Raw genomic sequence first — 20857 nt, 5'->3', positions numbered from 1 at the left:
TACAGGTCATGCTTATCTTCAGTTTTACAAGATAATACTAATTTTTTCCCCTAAATGGAACACTGGAGGACATTTTAAAAAAGCATCTTTATTGACATATAATTCATATACAGTAAAGTTCACTTTTATAATGTATAATTCAGTGGTGTTTAGTATATTCAGAAAGTTGAGCAAACATCACCACTGTTTAATTCCAGAACATTTTTATCACCCCAGATAGAAACCCTGTACTCATTAACAATACTTTACATTTTCTCCTCCCCTCAGCCTCTGGCAGCCATTGTTCTACTTTCTGTCTCTATGGATTTGCCTATTCTGGGCATTTTAGATAAACAGAATTTTAGAATATGTGGCTTTTTGTGTTTTGTCTTTTCATTTAGTGTAATTTTCAAGGTTCATCTATATAGCTTAGTAGTGGTATTTTGTTCCTTTTTGTGGCCAACTAATATTCCATTTAATGGATTTACCACATTTTGTTTATCATCAGTTGATAGACAGCTGGGTTGTTTCCACTTGGTTTTTGAATACTGATTCCGTGAATACTTGTGTACAAGTTTATGTGTGGGTATATGTATATGTTTTCAACTTGAAACATCCCTTTAAAAAATTGTTCTTGATTTATATGTACAGCAGAGTATTTTCTTTTTAAGCTTTCTTAGGATTCCTGAATTTATTTTTTCCATTTCTCTTTCACTTTTAAGACATTCCTTAGCTGTCTGGTGATCTTTGATTGTTCATACTTAAGAGTTAGGGATTAAAAGGCCTTTGTCTTTGTAAGCTGTAGGATGGTGGGCATCGTTGTAGGTTAATCCAGCTGGCAGCCAGAAGTTTTGAATATTAATACGTGGGGTCTTTTCTTTGAGGCTGGTTGCTTTTACTAGAAAACTTCCGATTTTATGCCTAGTAAATATATGATTTACTGCCTATGTAGGCTTACAGATGCAGGACTGAGTGCAAGCATTTGTTATAAGTTTACTTTCTTCCCCTCTTAGTCACTCTGTATCTCATCTAGATCTTTCACATTTGGTGCTCCACATCCCAAGCCTGTTAACGTTCTCTTCAGACTGTGACTCTTATAGGCTGCCTTCTCTGGAGGTGGGAATAGGGTGTTACTTGAAAAGAACTTGAAAAGGCTTTGATTATTCCTTATTTACAGTGTCATGCAAGCACCTGGATTTTTTTAACCTCAGATTTCACCCCTATTCTCCACTGTACTTTATCCCTCCAGTCTGGATCCACTGGGCTTACTAGAGTCAGCTCAATTCTTTGTCACTGGTAACTGCTTCTGTAGTCTCTTGAAGTTACAGGCTTCTTTGCTGTACTGAATGAGTTATTATCCATCCATTTGCTTTTACCTTTTTAAAATTTTGCTGAATTCTGTTGCTGTTCCTTCATGTGATGTTTGACCTTAATGAGTTTTTAATCTTTTATATTCTTAAATTATCATTTTAGTGGTTTCTCTGAGGGGAGATGTGAAAAATTCATGCATTCTCTCAGCTTTGACAGGCAATCTTCAGTTATCATTTTCCACAAATAACTTTTTTTTACCTTCTAGTTTTTATTTGAATAATTAGAAGTAATATTTAAGAATAACTTTGAAAATAAACTATATGTACTAATATCCCACCATTCAGACATCCGCCCCATTAACATTTTGGAATATTTCTGATCATTCTATGTAAATTTTTTTCTTTACAGAATTAAAATCTTAACTGTATATCTGAAATTTCATGTCCCTTGGTAGTTTTGCATCCCATATCAAGCATTTCTGTGTAAATCCTTTGTAATATATACATGTATTTTAAATCATAGTCTTTCTGGACTCACTTATATTTACTCAAATTTATCATAGTTTGTTTTAGCTGTTAAAATATTGAGTATTTTGTTTTATATATTTTTTTGGATAAATAATGCTGTAAAATTTCTGTTAAGCGATAAGCTTTTTTTGTAAATAAATATCAGTAAACATTTATATTTTCCTTTAAAATAATTTGTTATATATTTCATATAATAGGTTTGTGGGAATTGATAAGAGTTAAGAAATTAGTTGCTGACATGATCTTTTGTTTTCTTGGTTTGCTTCTATTTTTCCTGGTGGGAATATAATTGTGCTTTTATTTGCATTATATAAATTAGCTTAAGTGGTAAGGATCCTGTTTGGTTTGTTTTCTTTTAAAGAAATGTGGCTTGGTTTTGAGCTGGAAGAGAGTACAAGGTGCATCTGGAAAACTTCAAGGTAGGTAATTTTTTCTTTATATATTGATTGTTTTAACCTAACCTATATGCATAAATCATGTTGGTATTTACTCTCATGGTCCTTAACTGTGGGAGTGTTCTACTAGTGCTCTGTCTTCACTTTTTTTTAAATAATTATGAAAACTATATTTTATACCTTTACCGAAAACTTTTAGAATAAGTTTCCATTTGTTCCTCTGAAGATTATCATGCTGTGTCTTCATTCTTAGAATAGGCTTAAAGGCAGTTGGGAAGATGTTGGCTGAATATTGAGACCAGAAAATAGAAATATATAACAGGAAGGAAATGAAAAAAATTATTCAGACTAACTGTGTTTTTAATAAGATTACTTTAAAAAGTCTTTTTTGTTTCAGCATGAGTATATGATCAAGACAGAACAATTAGGACTTAGGAGGAAAGTAGGAGAAGAGATGATGAGACGACCTGCTAGTCTTAAAAACAAACTGTTCTTGTTGGTGGAAACACCTGTTTGATATACATTCTTTAAGCACTTTTTATTATGGGAATTATTATATATTCATACAAATACAAAGTTAGAATGTTACTATGAACTCCCATGTACTCATCAGCTAACTTTAACATATATCAATCACCTCATGGCCAATTGTACTTAACCTGTATCTTTACCTATTTCCTTATATTATTTTTAACTTTATTTTTTTGAATTTGTTTTTGGCTTTATTTAGCAGGTAGGGAGGTAATTAGGTTTATTTATCTATTTTTAGAGGAAGTACTGGGGATTGAACCTAGGACCTTCTGCACACTAAGTATGCACTCTACCACTTGAGCTGTACCCTCTCCCCCATATTATTTTTAAGCACTCCTGAGCACCAGATCATTTTGCTTATAAATATTTTAGTGTGTCTCTAAAAGATAAGGTCTTTAAAAAATATATCCAAAATATTATTATAAGACAGAAAAAATCAACTTTTTCTTTTTTCTTAAATAACTTTTTATTAATTATTAAGTCAGTGTTCAGATATCCAACATTCATTCAATATCCAGTCAATGATGAGATGTCCAGTGGTCTCAAATGTAAAATTTTTAGTTTTTTTGATTCCAAATATATATAAGGTCCATGCCTTTCAATTGGTTGACATATTTTTAAGTCTCTTTTAATATTTTAAGTTCTTCTGTCTCTCTTTTTTCCCTTGCAGTTGCAACTGTTTGATGGAGAAACTGGGTCATTTGCCCAGTGGCATTTCATCATTCATTTGCAGGTTGCAGCTCCAGTAGAATTACGTGCCATGTATCTCTGTCCTTTGTATTGTAATGTAAACTGACTGGTAGTTGTAGCTTGAGACTTGATCATATTTGAGTTTGTGTGTGTTATTTTTGTTGATGCTTTTTATATGTAAGAATTCTGTAAAAAAAAAAAAAAAGAATTCTCTGAAGGTAGTGTTCTTCCATTAGGAGACTTACTGGGTCATTTTTTTTTTTCCAGTAGTAGCAGCTGTTGAGTTGATTGTTGATATCTAGGTTGATACATTCATTGGGGGAGGTTGCAAAATGACAGTCTGTTTTAAAGAATTCCATAATTCCTTCATTGAAGAACAGATCTTCATTGTAGTAGAATACTTCTATAATGGTAAACTTCCTCTTTAGTGTACTATTTGGTTACGTAGAGGTACAATGTGTATAAGAAAAATAGGGTAAATGCTTTAGTTCTTTCATTTTTCAAGAAAATGAACTTGTATCCTTAGCATCAGCTGGCAGTGACTTTTTTTTTTTAAGAACCATTATAAGGCAAGTAAAAGACAAACACAAAGAATCATTTTGAATTTGTAGATTGAAGCATACTCAATTTGTTGTTATAATGCTTAATATGGATTGTCATTATTATCACTAGTGAAGCTGAAGTTGTTTCAAGTTGACTCTACAAATTGGATCTCCAGTGATTTTGACAGAAGCCTTCTATAGCTTCCTTGTTATCTGGGATAAGATATTCTAAGCTCAGCAAGTAGTTTTTCTACCCCAGACAAGAGATCAGCCATTTCTCAAGGAGCTCTGGTTCCTTTTAGTGGGAAATTGCTTTCAAAATCAGTCTGGGAATTAGGTGTACTCATTGTAAGAGTGGCTTGGTCTTTGCTTTTACATTTTTCCAGTGCACATTAATTCAAATTCAAGACTAAATAGTTTTTATTTAATCTTTTCTGTCATATATCTGTATTTCCTTTCTTCCACACTGAGAAACCTGGGCTTCAGCACTGAGATGATGGACTATTAAATAATTACTGGCTTACTTTATCTCACATTGCACATAAAATAGTTTCAAACTGATAGCACCAACACTGTTATCCACAATATGATTATTGAAATTTTCTTTTTTATTGACAAGTCTTTCTGTCCTTAGGAGGTATCATACTAAAGTTGTATGGCCAAATTTTCTGCTTTAAAATGACTCAGAATATATGGTTATATAATTAACTGTATACATATTTGGATTCATTTGTTTAATTTGATTTTCAATTTTTAGATTACTCTTTTAAATTTAATTTTGTTTTAATACCTGTTTAAAGTCATGGTAATAATGAGACTAGTTATTAAAATGAAACAGAAAATTAGACTGGTAGCAAGAATAAAGTTCAGTCTTTTGTAGTTTAACATCTCATAATTTAAAGTGCTGTTTTTAGATTCGAGTAGTCTGTTTTCTGTTAGGAACTCAGGGATGGAATGAAATCATGAAATAATTGGAAGAGTTACTCATAAAATCTGATTCTCAAATATTTTATCAGCACTTCTAATAAGTAGCCATTTGCCTGATTATAATTTTTCTTTCTTTTCTCTATTTTTTTTTTCTCTTTTTTGTTTGGTTGTTTGAGGGTGCTAAAAGTGAAATCCTTGGGGTGGGTATTACAGCTCAGTGGTGTAGAGCACATGCTTAGGATGCATGAGATTCAATCCCCAGTACCTCCATTTAAAAAATGCTATAAATCAACTATACTTCAATAAAAAATTTAAAAATTTTTTAAAAATTAGAATAAAAGTGAAATCCTTATCAAAGATAATTGAAGGAAAAGGAGGAGCAATGACATAAATAATCCTTGTATTATAATATTTGGTCTCTGATGATTTCAATTTTTCATAAGTATTTTTCATCTTTCATAATTGCATTGATATTTCATTAATTCTTTACATCCATTGCTAGCCTTCGGATTCTGTGAGTATAAGGAGCCTGAGTCTACCCTCCGTGCACTCAGGTTATTACATGACCTGCAGATTGGAGAGAAGAAGCTACTTGTTAAAGTTGATGCAAAGACAAAGGCACAACTGGATGAATGGAAAGCAAAGAAGAAAGCTTCTAATGGGGTATGTTTTTTATAATGTTACCTCCTCTAGGCCAACTGTGTTCTTTCAGTGTAAATACTTCTCACTGTAAATGAATCTAATATGGGGCTTCACAAGATCATCAAGAGGGTGTTTATTTATAGTTTATAGTCATTTAAAGTCTTTTATCTACCCATAGTGGGTGGATGACTGTTGGTTTGCTTGTTCCAGGTTGGGATGAAGGTAGTAAGGGAGGCTGGACAAGGTTAACTTGCCAGAGAAAACACTGGTACAGACTATTCCAAACAGAGCTAATTCATTAAGGCAGCTTTGTAAGTAAGTACAAAATATATTTCAACCTACACAATTTTTATTAGTTGCCCTCTTAGAAGTACACGTTCTAAAATGAATGAAAAAAAGTCTTATTACTTTGATCAGGTGGTGGCTACATTAAGTGAAGCTAAAAGTAAAGGAAATTTTTGTATGTTGTGTTGTAATGTATGCCTTATTACTCTCTGTCAACAGAGCAAAAAATAGCTAAAATCTGAGTGTATATTTCCTTGTTTTCCTTTCCTAGTTCCTTGTGACACCTCAAGCTGAATGGATCCAAAATAGATCCGTTATTACCTTCCTGTCGCTACAAAAACAAAACAGCCTTTTTACTCTCTTGAGATTTTCATTATCGTTCAAAATAGAAATAGCTTTCTTGGTTTCACCACTCCTTCTTTTACAAAAACATTGTTTAAAAATTCATAAAATAGAGCAACCTATAAAGAAGACATTAAGTACCACCCATAATTCCACCATCATTATTAACCAGTGTAGACATTTTTGTTGCATAATCTTCTAGGCATTTTTCTGTGTAGATGAATATAGTTTTAATTAGAATATATGAATTTGATTTTTTTTTTTTTACACAAATACAGGGTTGAACTCTTAAGTACTGTTTTGTAAATAGTGTTTGTTTTTTTTAAAACTTATTCCTGTCTTTCCCTGGATTTTTAATAGTATTTTAGCTGATTTATCTACATTTACTTTCTTGTATGGCTGGAACAGCATTGCCTATATTTCTAAAACATAAGTATAATTATGTGAGCCCTCTGCTCATGTATCCTTAGTTTTGAATTGCTCACAGTATAAAGCTCATATCCTTAGCATGCCATTCAAGACTTGCTCTGGCCTGTCTAGCTTTCCCCATCAGTCCTTCTCCATGTGTCAGTCATGTATCTCTAGAAACTTCCTTTGTGCTCAAATGTTCTCATTGCCCATCCAAACTCGCTGTTGAAATTCTATCCATATAGTTAGAATGTTTCTTGATTCACATAACCTTCATTAATCCTATCCTTGATTCCTCTCAGGCAGTTCAATCCTCTCCTCTCATATAAAGGAGGATTTTACTACTGTTACATCAGTCTGCTTTGTAGTATATATTGTTTGTATTGTTCTCTCACAGCTCCTCATATCCTGTTTCATCCCCATATCCTGCATTGTCTAATTACAAGATAGAAAGGGCAATAAATTCATAGACTATATTTTTTCATCTTGTGCATTCATAGAACCTAGGACAAGATCTTGCCCATAGCAAGAATGAAGTGAACATTTTATCATAAGTTGCAGTTTTATTGCTCACCTGATGATCTTAACTGTGTTTCCCTAGCTTTATAAGGAAATACTATAATTTACACTCCAGAGAAATTATATTTTATCTCTTACCAGCACTGTTGCCTGTCATATCACTAAAACCTTAAAAAAAAAAAAAAAAAAACCAAAAAACCCCAACTCTTTGCAACATGACTTTTTAGATTTTCCTTGCTGTGTAACTGAATTCTTATTTAAAATAAAGCTTGGATTCAGTGTCTTCAGAGTTTTTTGTGTAATTCCCTGGGACTCACTGTTTTACTGTGTTTGATCATTAGCTTGTGAGGTGGTTTACATTGTGGTATTTGCAAATGGTAGATTCTGAACATGAAGTAAATCGTTTCAGTGTATATTTGTGTAAAGAAGGAAATGCACAATTGTGTGACTGATTTATTTTGTAATTGTCATTAATAAGAGGAATCACAGTTAAATCTATTCATATTTTTCTTCAAGAATGGAATTGAAACCACCTCTAAAAATAGAACAGCTATTTCAGATAAAACGAAATTAAAAAAATTAACAGAAATGACTTGTGGGTACACTTGGCTTGGTGCCCACAGGTACTTGAAGTCACAAGATAAACATGGCGTATCTTCCTAGAGTGTTGATTTTACTTGACAATATTGGTAAAATGAAAACATTGAGTGGTTCTAGCAGATACAATTTTTTTCAAACAACTAAAGCAAATACAGCTATATATATAGTGGATAGATTGCAGATCTGTTATGTTTTAGGATAAAATGAAAGTGTACTTGTTCTTTATGGATTTGTTGGAGACATTTAGAAAACAATGACTTAAAGTAGTTAATATGAAAATGAGACACTGAGAAGCTTGTATGTTACAATATTCAGGCATTCTCCTGATTTCCCAGGTGTAAGAGAGAATACAATTAGTTGTCTAGTTCTCTTTGATTAAAAAAAAAAAACACAAGTTTGCCTAGAAAGAGAGTGAGATACTTAATCCTGACCTGGAATTTTAAGAGGAGTTATGTGCCTTGAGTATAGTCGTTCAATTAAACTCTTTTATTTAGATTTTGTAAAATTTGTAGAAGCAATATTTTTGACCTCTAGTAAAAGTATTTTTCATTTGTGGTACCTATGCTGATCTAGTCCATGTCCTGTTCCTTTCTGGCTGTTCAGCAATAACAGTGTAAGAGTAGAGATAATGTTAATTGTCACAAGTAGTGGCTGTTAACCACACATTCAAGAACGAATTCTGCCAAGTGCTGTAAGTACAGATAATTGGAAAGAGCCACTTGCATTACATTTTAATTGAGGACAGACTAGATACTGTAGGTAGAAACATCTTCATGTCTTTGTCTGGAAGTTAGTCTAGTTGAACCTACATTTTCTCAAAAGAAAGAGCTCTGTATTTGCTTAAGTTCCCAAAGAAGTTCCTGTTTTGGACTCCAGACATCAGTGCCAAAAAGTGAGCTGTTTTCTAACTGGCCAACCAGTAACTTTACTATGGAAGTTTTTGATTCCTCTACAAAGAGCCAAATAGGTGGGTCACATAAACATCTCAGATATTCAGTTGATTTCTATGATCCCCTTGTACATCTAAACTCTTAACTGTTTGCTGCTCAGTATTGTTGAATGTGCTTTCTGTTTCTGAAGTTGAAGAAGAAATTGGAAATCAGGAAATTGTTTATGGTTCAGGACCCAGAGGTAGATTTTGAGTTGAAACCAAGAATAGCCTTTCCTTCCATGGCATATCTGGTTGTTTTTGTTTTTCTTACATTAACAATTGATTAAGATATTTGGGCTCATAAGCTTTTCTTCTAAAAATGTGCATTTTCTCTCTAGATCAAAGGGCAATAGTCTTTTGTAAGGTGGTGTGAATTAGTTCATTCCAAATGCTGTATTTCTAATTTAGGTAAGATCAGCTATACTAATATTTAAACTTTGGTTTAGGATGATAGTGGTAGGGAATTGAGGAGGTATGAGTATTTTTAGTTGAGTAAGCCTTTGGATTTATAACCCCACCTGTATCCTTACACTTAGGAAAGCATAGAGATGTAGAGGGTTCGTGGAAAGCAATTTAGAATGTAGGGGGAAAATGCTAAAGATAGGTACCCTTGGATGCTCTCTCATGAGGTATGTTTTCATGATAAAACATTTAGGTCTCAACAGCTAAAGGTTTGGGTAGAATTAGCCATGTTTGGTACAAGACCTATGGTTTCAGTGACCACAGTTACTGGAGGGTTAATTCTGTCATTCTGTCATTTAAAATCTGTGGAGAAGCGAATATCACTGAATGGATTTTAGGGAAAGCTGCATAAAGACCTTATTGTGATATATTATTGATTTAAAATAAGAAAGGAACACATCACCATAATTTTAGTTGACAGTATTTTTAGTAAATAATGTAGGCAATGTAATTACAGTCCTTGGTTAAAGCGTCTTGTCTTTATCCAAGGTGCTGACTAGAAAATTGGCTACAAGAAGATTAGATGAAGAGGCAGGTTTGAGAATGTACGAAACTCAAGAGTGGTTAGTTTTATAATACCACATTTAATGGCATAGAATTTACCTGTATCATAACCTTCTCTTACCTTATATTGTTGAATGCTTAAGGGCAAGTTATTTCTTTTTTCAACTTTAAATTTTTTTTAACCATCTAGCATAGTATCTTGCACATGATAGCCTCTTAAGAATTTGTTGGGCAAATTAATTTAAGAAATAAATGCTGTTGAGTAAGTATCCATTAGCAATAGCTTTCAATATGCTGGTGGTGGTTATGAAGTCATGGCTACGTTAAATGAAGGAGCCACTGGCATGAAACTCACCTTGAATAGAGTTGCATGCATTGTGATCAAGAGCCAGCATTTGTGCAGAACTGCAGGGTTCTTGTTTGTATCTGAAAATTAGTACAGTGTATGTTTACCAAGTAAATTGATAAACACTTGGGGAATGCATGTATGTATATATAGTTTTAAGTTACAGAAGTATTGTACACATTCATTTTTATGTTTATCTTTTTGCTTGTTATACTTTTCTACCTTTCCAAGTTTTAAGAGGAGAAAAGTTGAGGTTAAATGGAAACTATTCAGTGTTGGGGTCATTCTCTGGATTTTGTCATTTGAACTGGATTAATTCCTTAACTAGGAGGCTAAAAATAAAACGTAAGATAGAAACAAGAAGAATAGCACATTGGAAACCAGTAATTTTTTTTCACATGGACACAATTAACAACCTAGACTTCTTTTAAAAAATGATAAAGTCCTACAAGTACTTACGTGTGAGAAGTATTACAACATGAATTTTGTGTTTTTAATTTTTTTTTTATAATGTCACATGTACAAGTTATGGGGAGAACTACATTTGTTTAGAGTTGATTCCTCAGGACAGTCTGAGCAATTGTGAAAGTTTTGCAGATATGTTGTATAGTATGCTAGTCCTGTGATTAATCTTTCTGTAGCTGGTTAGTGGTCAGAATATACTAGCTATCAAGGAAAGAAAGGAAAAGAAAATGATAAAGTACCAGTATCTAAGGAAAAAACAATAAAACGAATGAAGTTAAGAACAAAATTTAGTTTGATGAAGTTAAGAACAAAACCAAATCTGCATTTAATAGGACTATGGAGATGTTTTCAAGAAAACATGTTTGTTTGTTTTGTGTGCTAACTTGTTTTAGAATGATTTTCATTTTCTTGTTTGATTTTTCTCCCTCCCTTTCCTGAATTTGCCTTTTTTTTTTTTTTTAAAGAATGCCAGGCCAGAAACTGCCACTAATGATGATGAGGAAGCCTTAGATGAAGAAACAAAGAGAAGAGATCAGATGATCAAAGGGGCCATTGAAGTTTTAATACGTGAATACTCCAGTGAGCTCAATGCCCCGTCTCAAGAATCTGACTCTCACCCTAGGAAGAAGAAGAAGGAAAAGAAGGAGGACGTATGTGTTAACTGATTTCTAACAAGAGTCAGTTTACTTCTTGTGGTGTCACTCTTGTGTTTTTATTACTTTCCAACTTTTGAGGGGAAAATAGAATGACTAGCATTTTTAGCAGTATACTCTGAAGGCTAATTTGACCGTGTTTTACCAACAAATTCCTAATTTTTTTTCCCCAAGATGGTCCTGTTTTGCATGTTTGAAATGCAGTGGCATGGAGACTTGTGCTTATTTATGGATTCATTAAGTAAGAGGATAAAAAAAAATGCAAACGAGTGATAAATAGGAACTGATATTAAAGGGGTAAAGTAAGATTATTTTTTCTGGCCACAGAGTGGCTGGCCTTGTTTTGCCTTACTCCCTGATTATTATTCTTCTGTCTCTGCTCCAAGCAGTATACCAGGTCTCGTTCACTGAGAATTTTCACCCGTTTTCAAATTTTTAGCCACCTTTCCTTAAGAACCACATCTCATTCCACTCCTTGGATAGTAATGCCGATGCCCTTATAAATGGAGTACTGTGAAAGAGCCCCACAAGATGAAACACTCCTCCCCAGAGTATTACATCATCACCCACTTTTGTCAGCTTAAACTAATTGAATAGTAGGGAGTCCAGGTTGAAAGAAAATGTTTGGTTTTCTTATATTTATTTCTTTTGGATAAACTTTGAGAAATGATGGGGAGTGTTCTTTAAAAACATTGGAAGTATCTTATATACATGGATTGTATTTGTCATGAAAAAGTAGTACTGTGAAACCTGTGAGTTAATATCCTGGGGTAGTTACAGTTCATACTATTTTGGATTTTATTGCCTTTTAAGGCCATTTTCAGCTTTCTCTGTGGCCAAATACATCAGATACATTTTTATTACTTGTCTTGTTCTTTGTCGTAGTCGTAAAAACCTGTCTAGTGAAGTACCAATCACTGGAAATGGTAATCAGTAAGAGTAGTCAGGAATAGGGTAATTGAGACCTGTAGAATTTGTTCTTTTTTTCCCCTGCATTAATGGCAAAGAAGAAAATAACTAGAGATACGTGTTTGATATGGGTTGGGAGGAGACAAACCCTGCACTATGACAGGAATTATAGGTAAATTTGTCATTATGATTGTTTCCTGTATCTTGGATCAAGGGAAAAGCGCTGCTAGTGCGAGACCCTCCTTACTCCATTGGTTGAGGTTGTTGGAGGGAGAGGAGGTGGTGGGTCATGGGTGGGGTTATAGAGAATGAGTGAAATCTTTTTTATTATCAAGTAATTTGAAATCAAGAAAATATTACAAAAATCTTGCATTGCTTACAGTGTAAACATAAACTATTTATTGAAAATTGTTTTACAGAGTAATATGAACTCTTCGTTTGTTTGTTTTAATCTTTGTGGATTTTTCCGCAGATTTTCCGCAGATTTCCGGTGGCCCCACTGATCCCTTATCCACTCATCACTAAGGTTCGTTTACATTTATAGACTTTGACAATAACTTATGCTTACTGCTAATTGCCAGGTTTGTGATTCTTATTCATCCGATTCTTCACTATTTAACTTAGATCATTGAATTTGTTGCTATATAAGTTCTATTTATTTATTTACCCCATCTTCTGTAAGACCTGTACAGAATATCTAACCTTTAATTTTTGTTTGTTTGTATCGATGTAGACTAATCTTTATGTATTCCCACCTCTCCCCCTTGTCTTTTAGGAGGATATAAATGCTATAGAAATGGAAGAAGATAAAAGAGACTTGATATCCCGAGAGATCAGCAAATTCAGAGACACACACAAGGTAGTATTCTTGTTTTTTCACTTGATACCAGTCTAGACTTTTTACAGAATCCAAAGCAAACAGACAAAAAAATCAACCTTACAGTAGAATATAATTTTAAATGCTTTTTATAGGTATAATTGATATTTAGGTAGAAACAAACAGAAGACCAGTACCATATTAGAGTAGTCCTTGGCATATTGTACATAGTTTTTTCAGTTACTGACTACTCTGCAGTCATCTCACTTTAATATGAATAAAAGCTAGTTTTATTTTAGATTTCAACATAAACTTCAAGGTCAGATTTAAACTAGATTCAAGGGGGCAGCAGGATAACATACACTGTAGAGTATTTCTGGGGGCAGTTATTTAACTTAATCTTAGGAAAACCTTTTCTTTAGAGCTGAGATTAAAATTTAAGATTATATTTGTATAGATTTAAGTTGAGAGGGGGAGATTTTAAAAAGTAGGTCAGTGGTTACCAGACTTACCAAATTTTAGATGCATGGAAGAACTGTAAATTCCCATAAAGCTAATCTATTCATTGACCCCCACCATTATGATAGAGATCATATGGTGACTAATGCAAGATGAAACTCTCAGCTTGGAAAGTAACAAGGAATAGGATGTAAGTATGAGCTTCTGTTTTTTATTATATTTATGGATGCCCCCTCAGAAAAATATGCAAAGGGGTAACTGGCTTGGAAATGGGTATTTGTGCATAGTAAATCCCACTCACGTGTTTTGCCTATTGAAAGCTTCTCTCAATGACAGTGCATCTGTGACTGTTCACTGGTATTGAAGATGATGCTTATGGACGGTGAAATGCAAACACTGCATGAAATGTATTTTAATTTTAGAGATGATTAAAATGTTCCTGGTTCTTACTCCAAAGACTGAGTGAGCTTTAACTCAATGAAATGTTACGTGTTCATTTTTTCTTACACCTTTCAAAATCCCGTGTTACTGCCATTGAATCATTGCAGATTGAAAACATTATTATCCTGATGCCCAGCCCTCGTTCACATACACAGGGCCTTTTCAGGAATTAAATATGTCTAAAAGCACAGATGTAGTTCTCCCAATTAGTTTTGAGGGTTTAAAAGGTAGTTCGTGGGAAGTGATTTTAGACAAATAATCTCAGTTAGGTTCAGTACTCACTCACATTCAGGGTCTGAGTGAGCTTGAAAATGGTATACAGTTGTGTGTGTGGTTTACCCCCTTTTTGTTGTTACTTGTTAAATCCTGTCATGTCATTGGTAAAGTATGAGGAAATCATGTTTTTAAAAAATTAATTCAGGAGATACTTGCTTCAGAGTTTGAGAAGCTGTCAGGCCTTTGACTGCCTTACATGTATTTTACTGTGGGGAGAGTGTTTTGAATTTCCAAAATTGTGCTTTAAAAGTAAACTCAAAATGAAAAAGGAAAGCAGTTCTTTTTATTGGGTGGTATAGTTAAAGGGGATGTTTTAAACTTCAGTAACAAAAAATGAGCTCAGTGAACCTTTGCATGTTTTGGTATGAGTTTATTAAATAACCACGGACTATCAGGGTATCAGCGTGGCAGGGGGCGTCCATTTACAGCACGGACGAGTCTGAAGAGAGAATAAGGTAAGATTTATGATTTTTTTTCTGTCCTTTCTTCATTATTTCATTACTTTCGTATGTCTTTTGAGACTCACTTCATTTCCTCTTTCTCCAGTCTTTGTCTTAAAATATATATGTGTGTGTATCTGTTTCCTGCATATATTATCTTATATACTCTTATAGAAATGCATTTAGTATGGACCAGAGTCACTCACTTTTTCATTTACATAGAACAAAACTTTTGAAATGAGTCCTGAAACAATATTATTTACATAAATAGAACTACACTTAAGAAATAAGTAGTATAGTGAATAAGCAGGAGTAAAAACATTGAGGGAATCTACAAAAGACATTTATTATTGGAACAGCTAAAATAATCTGTAAGTATTATCTCAGAAATGAACAAATTTCTTTATAAGTGTATGACACAGAGGTAAGTTTTATGTAGTTTAGCCTCATTTTATAGTATACATTTTTATATTCCATTAGAACTGTTTCCAAAATTAGAAGTTGCCCCTTTAAATAGTTTTCAGTTTCTGTCCTCTTTCTACCATTTCTTTTCTCTTTGTAATGTCAATGTGTTCAGTATTGGCTCTGCCTACGCTCCACTTTGATAGAGCCTGGCACAGCGGCTGAATATATTGGTTTCTCACGCATTAGCTTTTCTTTCATAATCCTCTGTCAGTTCTCTGATCCATGAGCAAGAGAAAAGGAGTGTAACAGGTAAGATTGCCTTTTAAAGTTGTTTTAAATGCTTTACATGACTGAGAAAAGAAAAAAAATGCACATTTTATTGTTGGAATTTAAATATTTCGGTGACACTAAACATGGAACCAAAGGGAAAAAAATGTGTTTTGTTTTTGTTTTGTTTTTGCTGTTTGGGGTATTTTTTTTCTGAGTTTGTGTAGAAACTGTGTGGTACACTGGTAATCTTGTCAGGGTACAAACTTCGTCTGATTGTTATTTGGTTTATTTGTGAACCATGTACTTGCTCTTCCTCCCAGAAGCATAGCTTGTAGGCAAGGTTAATCCAGTGTTGGCGATCCATGTCCTAGCACAGCATCTGTAAGTTAATACGCAATCGTTCCTTCCAAGGATGGATTTGTCACTGTTGATATATTTTTATTGTCTTATAGGCATAATGGGCATAAATATATTGCTTTTTAAATTAAGCAAAAAATTAATTAAATGAAAATATTATGATTATGTACATTTTTTTGCTTGAAGTGAGTGATTTTCAAACTTTTTGTATTTGGTGGGCTGTCCATCTTGTAATGGTGGGAGTAAATGTTTCCATAGATGATAAGGCAGATATTGGTTGAGTTCACCTTGTCTTTTGGAGGGTGGGCAAGCCAGAGGGCAGAAGATTTAGTTGCATTCCAGTGAGCTGACTCTCCTCCCCCACCTCCCCTTTAAAACCCTCAACTAATAACCTTTAGGTAATGGGAAGTCTGGGGTGATAGTATCAGTAATCCCAGTGACTTGTAGAAATTCATAATGGAAAGAATTACGTTTTAGCAAAGTGATTGTATTTCTAGAAATTATTATGAACCATCACATTCCTTATGGTCATTTTAGTTATTTCATAATCATTGAGTGGTCAGCCACACTTGACACAATCTCCCAGCATCCAAGATTGGAGATTCCTGGTTGGTGTAGAGTATATGGTTTTGCACGAAATCTAGACTTGTTATTGCTTCTGTTTAATTTGTCAAATAAAACCACAGCTATTTAATATAAAAGTACCAGTGGTTTGGTTTTTTTTGTTGTTGTTGCTGTTTCCAATATTGGGCATTGCGCCGGGGAAGTCTGAATACTGGAGCTACAGAGTTAACTCTAAAAGTATTTTTGTTGGTTTCTAGAAACTGGAAGAAGAGAAAGGCAAAAAGGAAAAAGAAAGACAGGAAATTGAGAAAGAACGGAGAGAAAGAGAGAGGGAGCGTGAAAGGGAACGAGAAAGGCGAGAACGGGAACGAGAAAGGGAAAGAGAACGTGAACGAGAAAAGGAGAAGGAACGGGAGCGGGAACGAGAACGGGATAGGGATCGTGACCGGACAAAAGAGAGAGATCGCGATCGGGATCGAGAGAGAGATCGCGACAGAGATCGGGAAAGGAGCTCAGATCGGAATAAGGATCGGAGTCGATCAAGGTAAGGCTTTATTGAAGTTATTGTTTGCCTGATAGCTTTTTCCTGCCATTTACATTGATATGATGAGGGAACTTCCAGAGCGTGCCTAGCTTTCTGTCTCACATGTGTAAATAAAACATTGGTTAAATTAACAATTTTCAACCTCAAGTTAGCTTTTCTGTGTGAAGCCAGTTTTTACACAGACCCAAAACACACCAACTGTCCACCCAGTGTTCTGGATGGCTGTGATTCCTTTTTGTCTCTCTGGGTCAGTGGATAATTTTTTTTAGTCAGCATTTCCTTGAGGTCCCCTATACTGGAAAATGAGCTCAAGCGCCACTGCATTTAGCTAGCCCCTGATATCTGCTGGTCCTAGAGCCCATTGGATGGCCACAGCTCACCTCCTGAGCTCTCAGTTTACTCTCCCTTTCTTTATGGTTACTGGTAATTTCACTTTGGTTTTGTTTTATTTAAAAATCTTTTGTAATTATATTGAATTCACTTGATTTATCATCAGATTCTTCAAGAATGAGATAGAGCAAAAATGAACGAAGGGAGTGAGTAGAAGGAGGGAAGAGAGGAAAGTTCACTTTTTTTATTCTTTCAAGCTAGTTTTCCAATATACATTACTATGTTGCAGATACTCCACCTGATTCTAGTTGATGGGAAGTCCACTGGTTGCTGGATTTGGAATTCAGTAGTGCTCTTAGATCTTCAGTGGGCATTAAAATCCTTCCCTTCCTTCCTTCCCTGGAATAACCATCACCCTCTGGAATAACCATTATTGATAATTTGACATACCAGTGATTTTATACTTGTATTACAAATGTGAATCCTTGAACAGTATATTGACTCATATACATACATATATTTATATTTAATTAGATCCATGGCACCCATGTTGTGCAAGGGTCAGTTGTAGTTTTAGTTTATCCAGGCAACATGGCAAAATATTCTTTGCTTCACATCTTTGCCAGCATCTTTCCTTGATCACCAGTATGGTAGGCTATCTTGTAACATATTTTTTGGCTCTTTGTATTTCTCATATCCAGGTTTTTTTGTTTTCTAAGACAGTGGTAAGCATTAACATTGAATTTAGAATGCAATTCACAATTTGGGGCTAGGATTATATTCTGTCTTTCTGACAAATAAATAGCAGTTTGTAATTCTGTAGAAATCAAATGCTGAATTCTGATTTGTGAGTTTATGTACCATTTCATAATATATATTATTTTCCTTTCTCTTGGTTTTTAAAGGGAAACACAAAGGAAACTGACATTTTAAAATCTTTTGTTTACATAGAGAAAAGAGCAGAGATCGTGAAAGGGAACGGGAGAGGGAAAGAGAGAGAGAGAGAGAACGGGAACGAGAAAGAGAACGAGAGCGAGAGAGAGAGCGAGAAAGGGAACGGGAGCGAGAGAGAGAGAAAGACAAGAAGCGGGACCGAGAAGAAGATGAAGAAGATGCATATGAACGGAGAAAACTTGAAAGAAAGCTCCGAGAGAAAGAAGCTGCTTATCAAGAGGTAAATTGAGGGAATGCTTTTATTCTTAATTCTTAGTACTTAGTAAAAAATTTTAGAGCCCTTTGTATACTTTTTTTTTTTTTTTTTTGGATCAAGCCACTGTATTGAGGGGCTTCAGTAGAGGGTCAAAGGGTTGGGAGGACAATGAGATCTGACCTCCTCTTCCTGGCTGGGATCTCCTCGGCTGCACAGTCGCTGAAAGGAAGCCCTTTGTATGCATTTTTAAAGTTTTGACAATTTCTTTTTTTAGCGCCTTAAGAATTGGGAAATCAGAGAACGGAAGAAAACCCGGGAATATGAGAAAGAGGCTGAAAGAGAGGAAGAAAGAAGAAGAGAAATGGTAATATATTAGGTTAAAAATAAGTAATTTTTCAGGTAAAAATCAGATCAAATCTTTACTGTTAACTAGAAGTAGCTTTATAATAATTATAAGCTCCCAGTGTAGATAATTTAATTTTTATATATTTCAAGTAACCTTGAGACAATTTCAGTTCACTAAAATGGGTTTTCCTCGTACTTTTCACATTTTTACTCCCTATAAACTAAATTATCTTTCAACATACTGTCAAAGTAAATCTCTCATAGAGTAATATACAAAAAATGAGAATTTATAGAACTTTCCTTGATTAAGAATTTGCAACATTTTTCAACTTGAAGATTTGATACCATTCTGTATTGGTATAGTACATTTGGATGAAGGAAATAGTCATAAGAAACCTGTTTTTAGAAATCAAAATTACTGTCTACTATATATAACACTTAGGAATTGTTGTTTTTCCTTATGTTACTATACTATCCTTCCTTTTAGCTACATAATAATCATAAAAATGAATCTTATTATTTGCATTTATACTGTTTGATAAACTGTAACAGTGAAGCAGTTGGCATAGGTTGTTAAATAAGTTAACTAAGTAAAATGACAAAAAGATAATTTATTTTATCATAGTGTTTGCTTTAGTAGTATGTTCCATGTGTTCTATCTTTGCCAGAATTTCATGAAAGTTTCTTTATCTCCAGTTTGGAGATTATTCTTCCAAAAACTTCACTGAAGTTAGGAATCTTCTTCAAATAGCTTTTGAACATGAGACATAGAGGGAATTTTTGTAAGTAACCAAAAGGGTGCATGCAGCAACTAGATAGATAGTATGGGTTTTCCAGATGGTAGATCCTCTAAGGTCATTTAGTTATTTTTAATTTCCCTGGATTGTAACACCCATTCTAAAATTTATTCTTCAACTCTTGATTATAAAATAGAGAATAATATAGTAAGAGACATAATTATTTGAAGATATGTTTCCCAACACCAACATTGTATTGCTAGATTTGAAGTGATTCTGCTTCCTATAAGCAAATATGAAACCTGTCTTTCTAGAGAAAAATTTCCCATTATTTTTTGGGGGGGGGGGGAGCTTTAAAAAAATCTAGTTAGAAAAGCAGTTGCTTGCTTATTATAGAATGTTCAGCCGAAGTGTATGATGTAAAAAGTTAACGTTGCTACTCCTCACGAGTGGTAACTTAATTTTTTAGTATGTACCTTGTGGATCCTCCTGAATATTGTCATTGCTACCTGACCATCCACTTGAATTCATTTGACAAATTTTGAGTGTATGTTATAATCTAGCCTTGTGCTAGGTACTGGGTATACAAGAATAACTGATGCTTGAAAGGTTTAAACAAGTGAGTAGTATGGTCAGAGATGAAGTAGTTATGTCAGTGTTTAAGGTATGATAATGGTGTACTCACAGTATTTTGGGAGTACAGAGAAAATGATTAATTTTGTCTAGGGGAAGGAGTTGGTCATGGATAGATGGTTAGATTGGGGAATTCTTTACAGAGATAACATTTGAATTGCATGAAATGTGTTAAAATTTTATTGCAGTCAGAAACCTACATCTTTGTTTGTAGGTATAATGATTGTTGATATAATACATAGAGATGTAGGTTATAAATAGTTAATTTTATATACTTTATATCTATATATAATGGTTAGATGTGACTTCTACTAAATATAATAGTTGTATTTAAAATTCCAAAAATAGGAATAAGAGATTCATGTACTTTCATGGTTTGTGTACTCAAAGTTAGGCAGGCATTTCCTTTAGATTAATGCATAAATGTGATTTAAATTTCTAATCTAGGATTTCATAAAAACTAGTTCTTGTACTATCATCTACCTTTAAAAGAGAAGTTAAATATTTTTATCCAGTTAACAGAGTCAGTAATAAACTTTCAGTGTTACTTCTTGGTGTGCTCAGGTTTCATTAGAAAATACTACACTTTGAAAATTACATTCAGAGAGGAAATTTATTTTAGCATACTATATGTGGTTTTCATTTCACAAATAAGTCCTAAGTCTGACTTGTTATAAGGGTAAAGATTAAAAAAGGAATCCAATGTTATTTACATTTAATATCTGAAGTTTATGAGAATTACAAAGTTCAAGTAGTATGGATAAGAAAAATCTGTTCCCAGGAAAGGGGGAGGGGGTAATGTAAATCACTTTTATGTTAATTTTGCACACTTTGTCCTTCATTTCCTCAAAGGCAAAAGAAGCTAAACGACTAAAAGAATTCTTAGAAGATTATGATGATGATAGAGATGATCCCAAGTATTACAGGTAAAGAAGCTTTGCTTTATGAACTCACACATTCAGCTTTTTATTAGCTGTACTTTCTCTTGTCTACAAGAGAGTGCAAGTTCACTCAGTGGAATAAGAAAGAAAGAAATCCTCAAATTCCACCTTGTAATTATCCCCATAGATGATAGTGAGATGGGGGCCGGGTGGAGCTGTTGGAAAAGGATTTGACAGTTC

At 33.8% G+C, this 20857-nt stretch overlaps 1 protein-coding gene across 1 annotated transcript in view; it reads left to right on the top strand.

Annotated features, from left to right (window-relative positions):
* Positions 1 to 20857, top strand: part of RBM25 (RNA binding motif protein 25) — a 50464-nt gene that overhangs the window by 14829 nt on the left and 14778 nt on the right. Inside the window, exons 5-13 of the mRNA XM_010962504.3 lie at positions 2179 to 2236; positions 5405 to 5565; positions 10871 to 11056; positions 12441 to 12494; positions 12744 to 12827; positions 16255 to 16541; positions 17823 to 18045; positions 18296 to 18385; positions 20589 to 20662. Of these exons, the coding sequence (XP_010960806.2) occupies positions 2179 to 2236; positions 5405 to 5565; positions 10871 to 11056; positions 12441 to 12494; positions 12744 to 12827; positions 16255 to 16541; positions 17823 to 18045; positions 18296 to 18385; positions 20589 to 20662 (1217 nt within the window). The remainder of the gene's footprint in view (positions 1 to 2178; positions 2237 to 5404; positions 5566 to 10870; positions 11057 to 12440; positions 12495 to 12743; positions 12828 to 16254; positions 16542 to 17822; positions 18046 to 18295; positions 18386 to 20588; positions 20663 to 20857) is intronic.

The sequence above is a fragment of the Camelus bactrianus genome, chromosome 6 (assembly GCF_048773025.1).
Source record: "Camelus bactrianus isolate YW-2024 breed Bactrian camel chromosome 6, ASM4877302v1, whole genome shotgun sequence".
Classification (NCBI taxonomy): Eukaryota; Metazoa; Chordata; class Mammalia; order Artiodactyla; family Camelidae; genus Camelus; species Camelus bactrianus.
The sequence above is the reverse complement of the archived record's forward strand: the minus strand, read 5'-3'. Positions and strand labels throughout refer to the sequence as shown.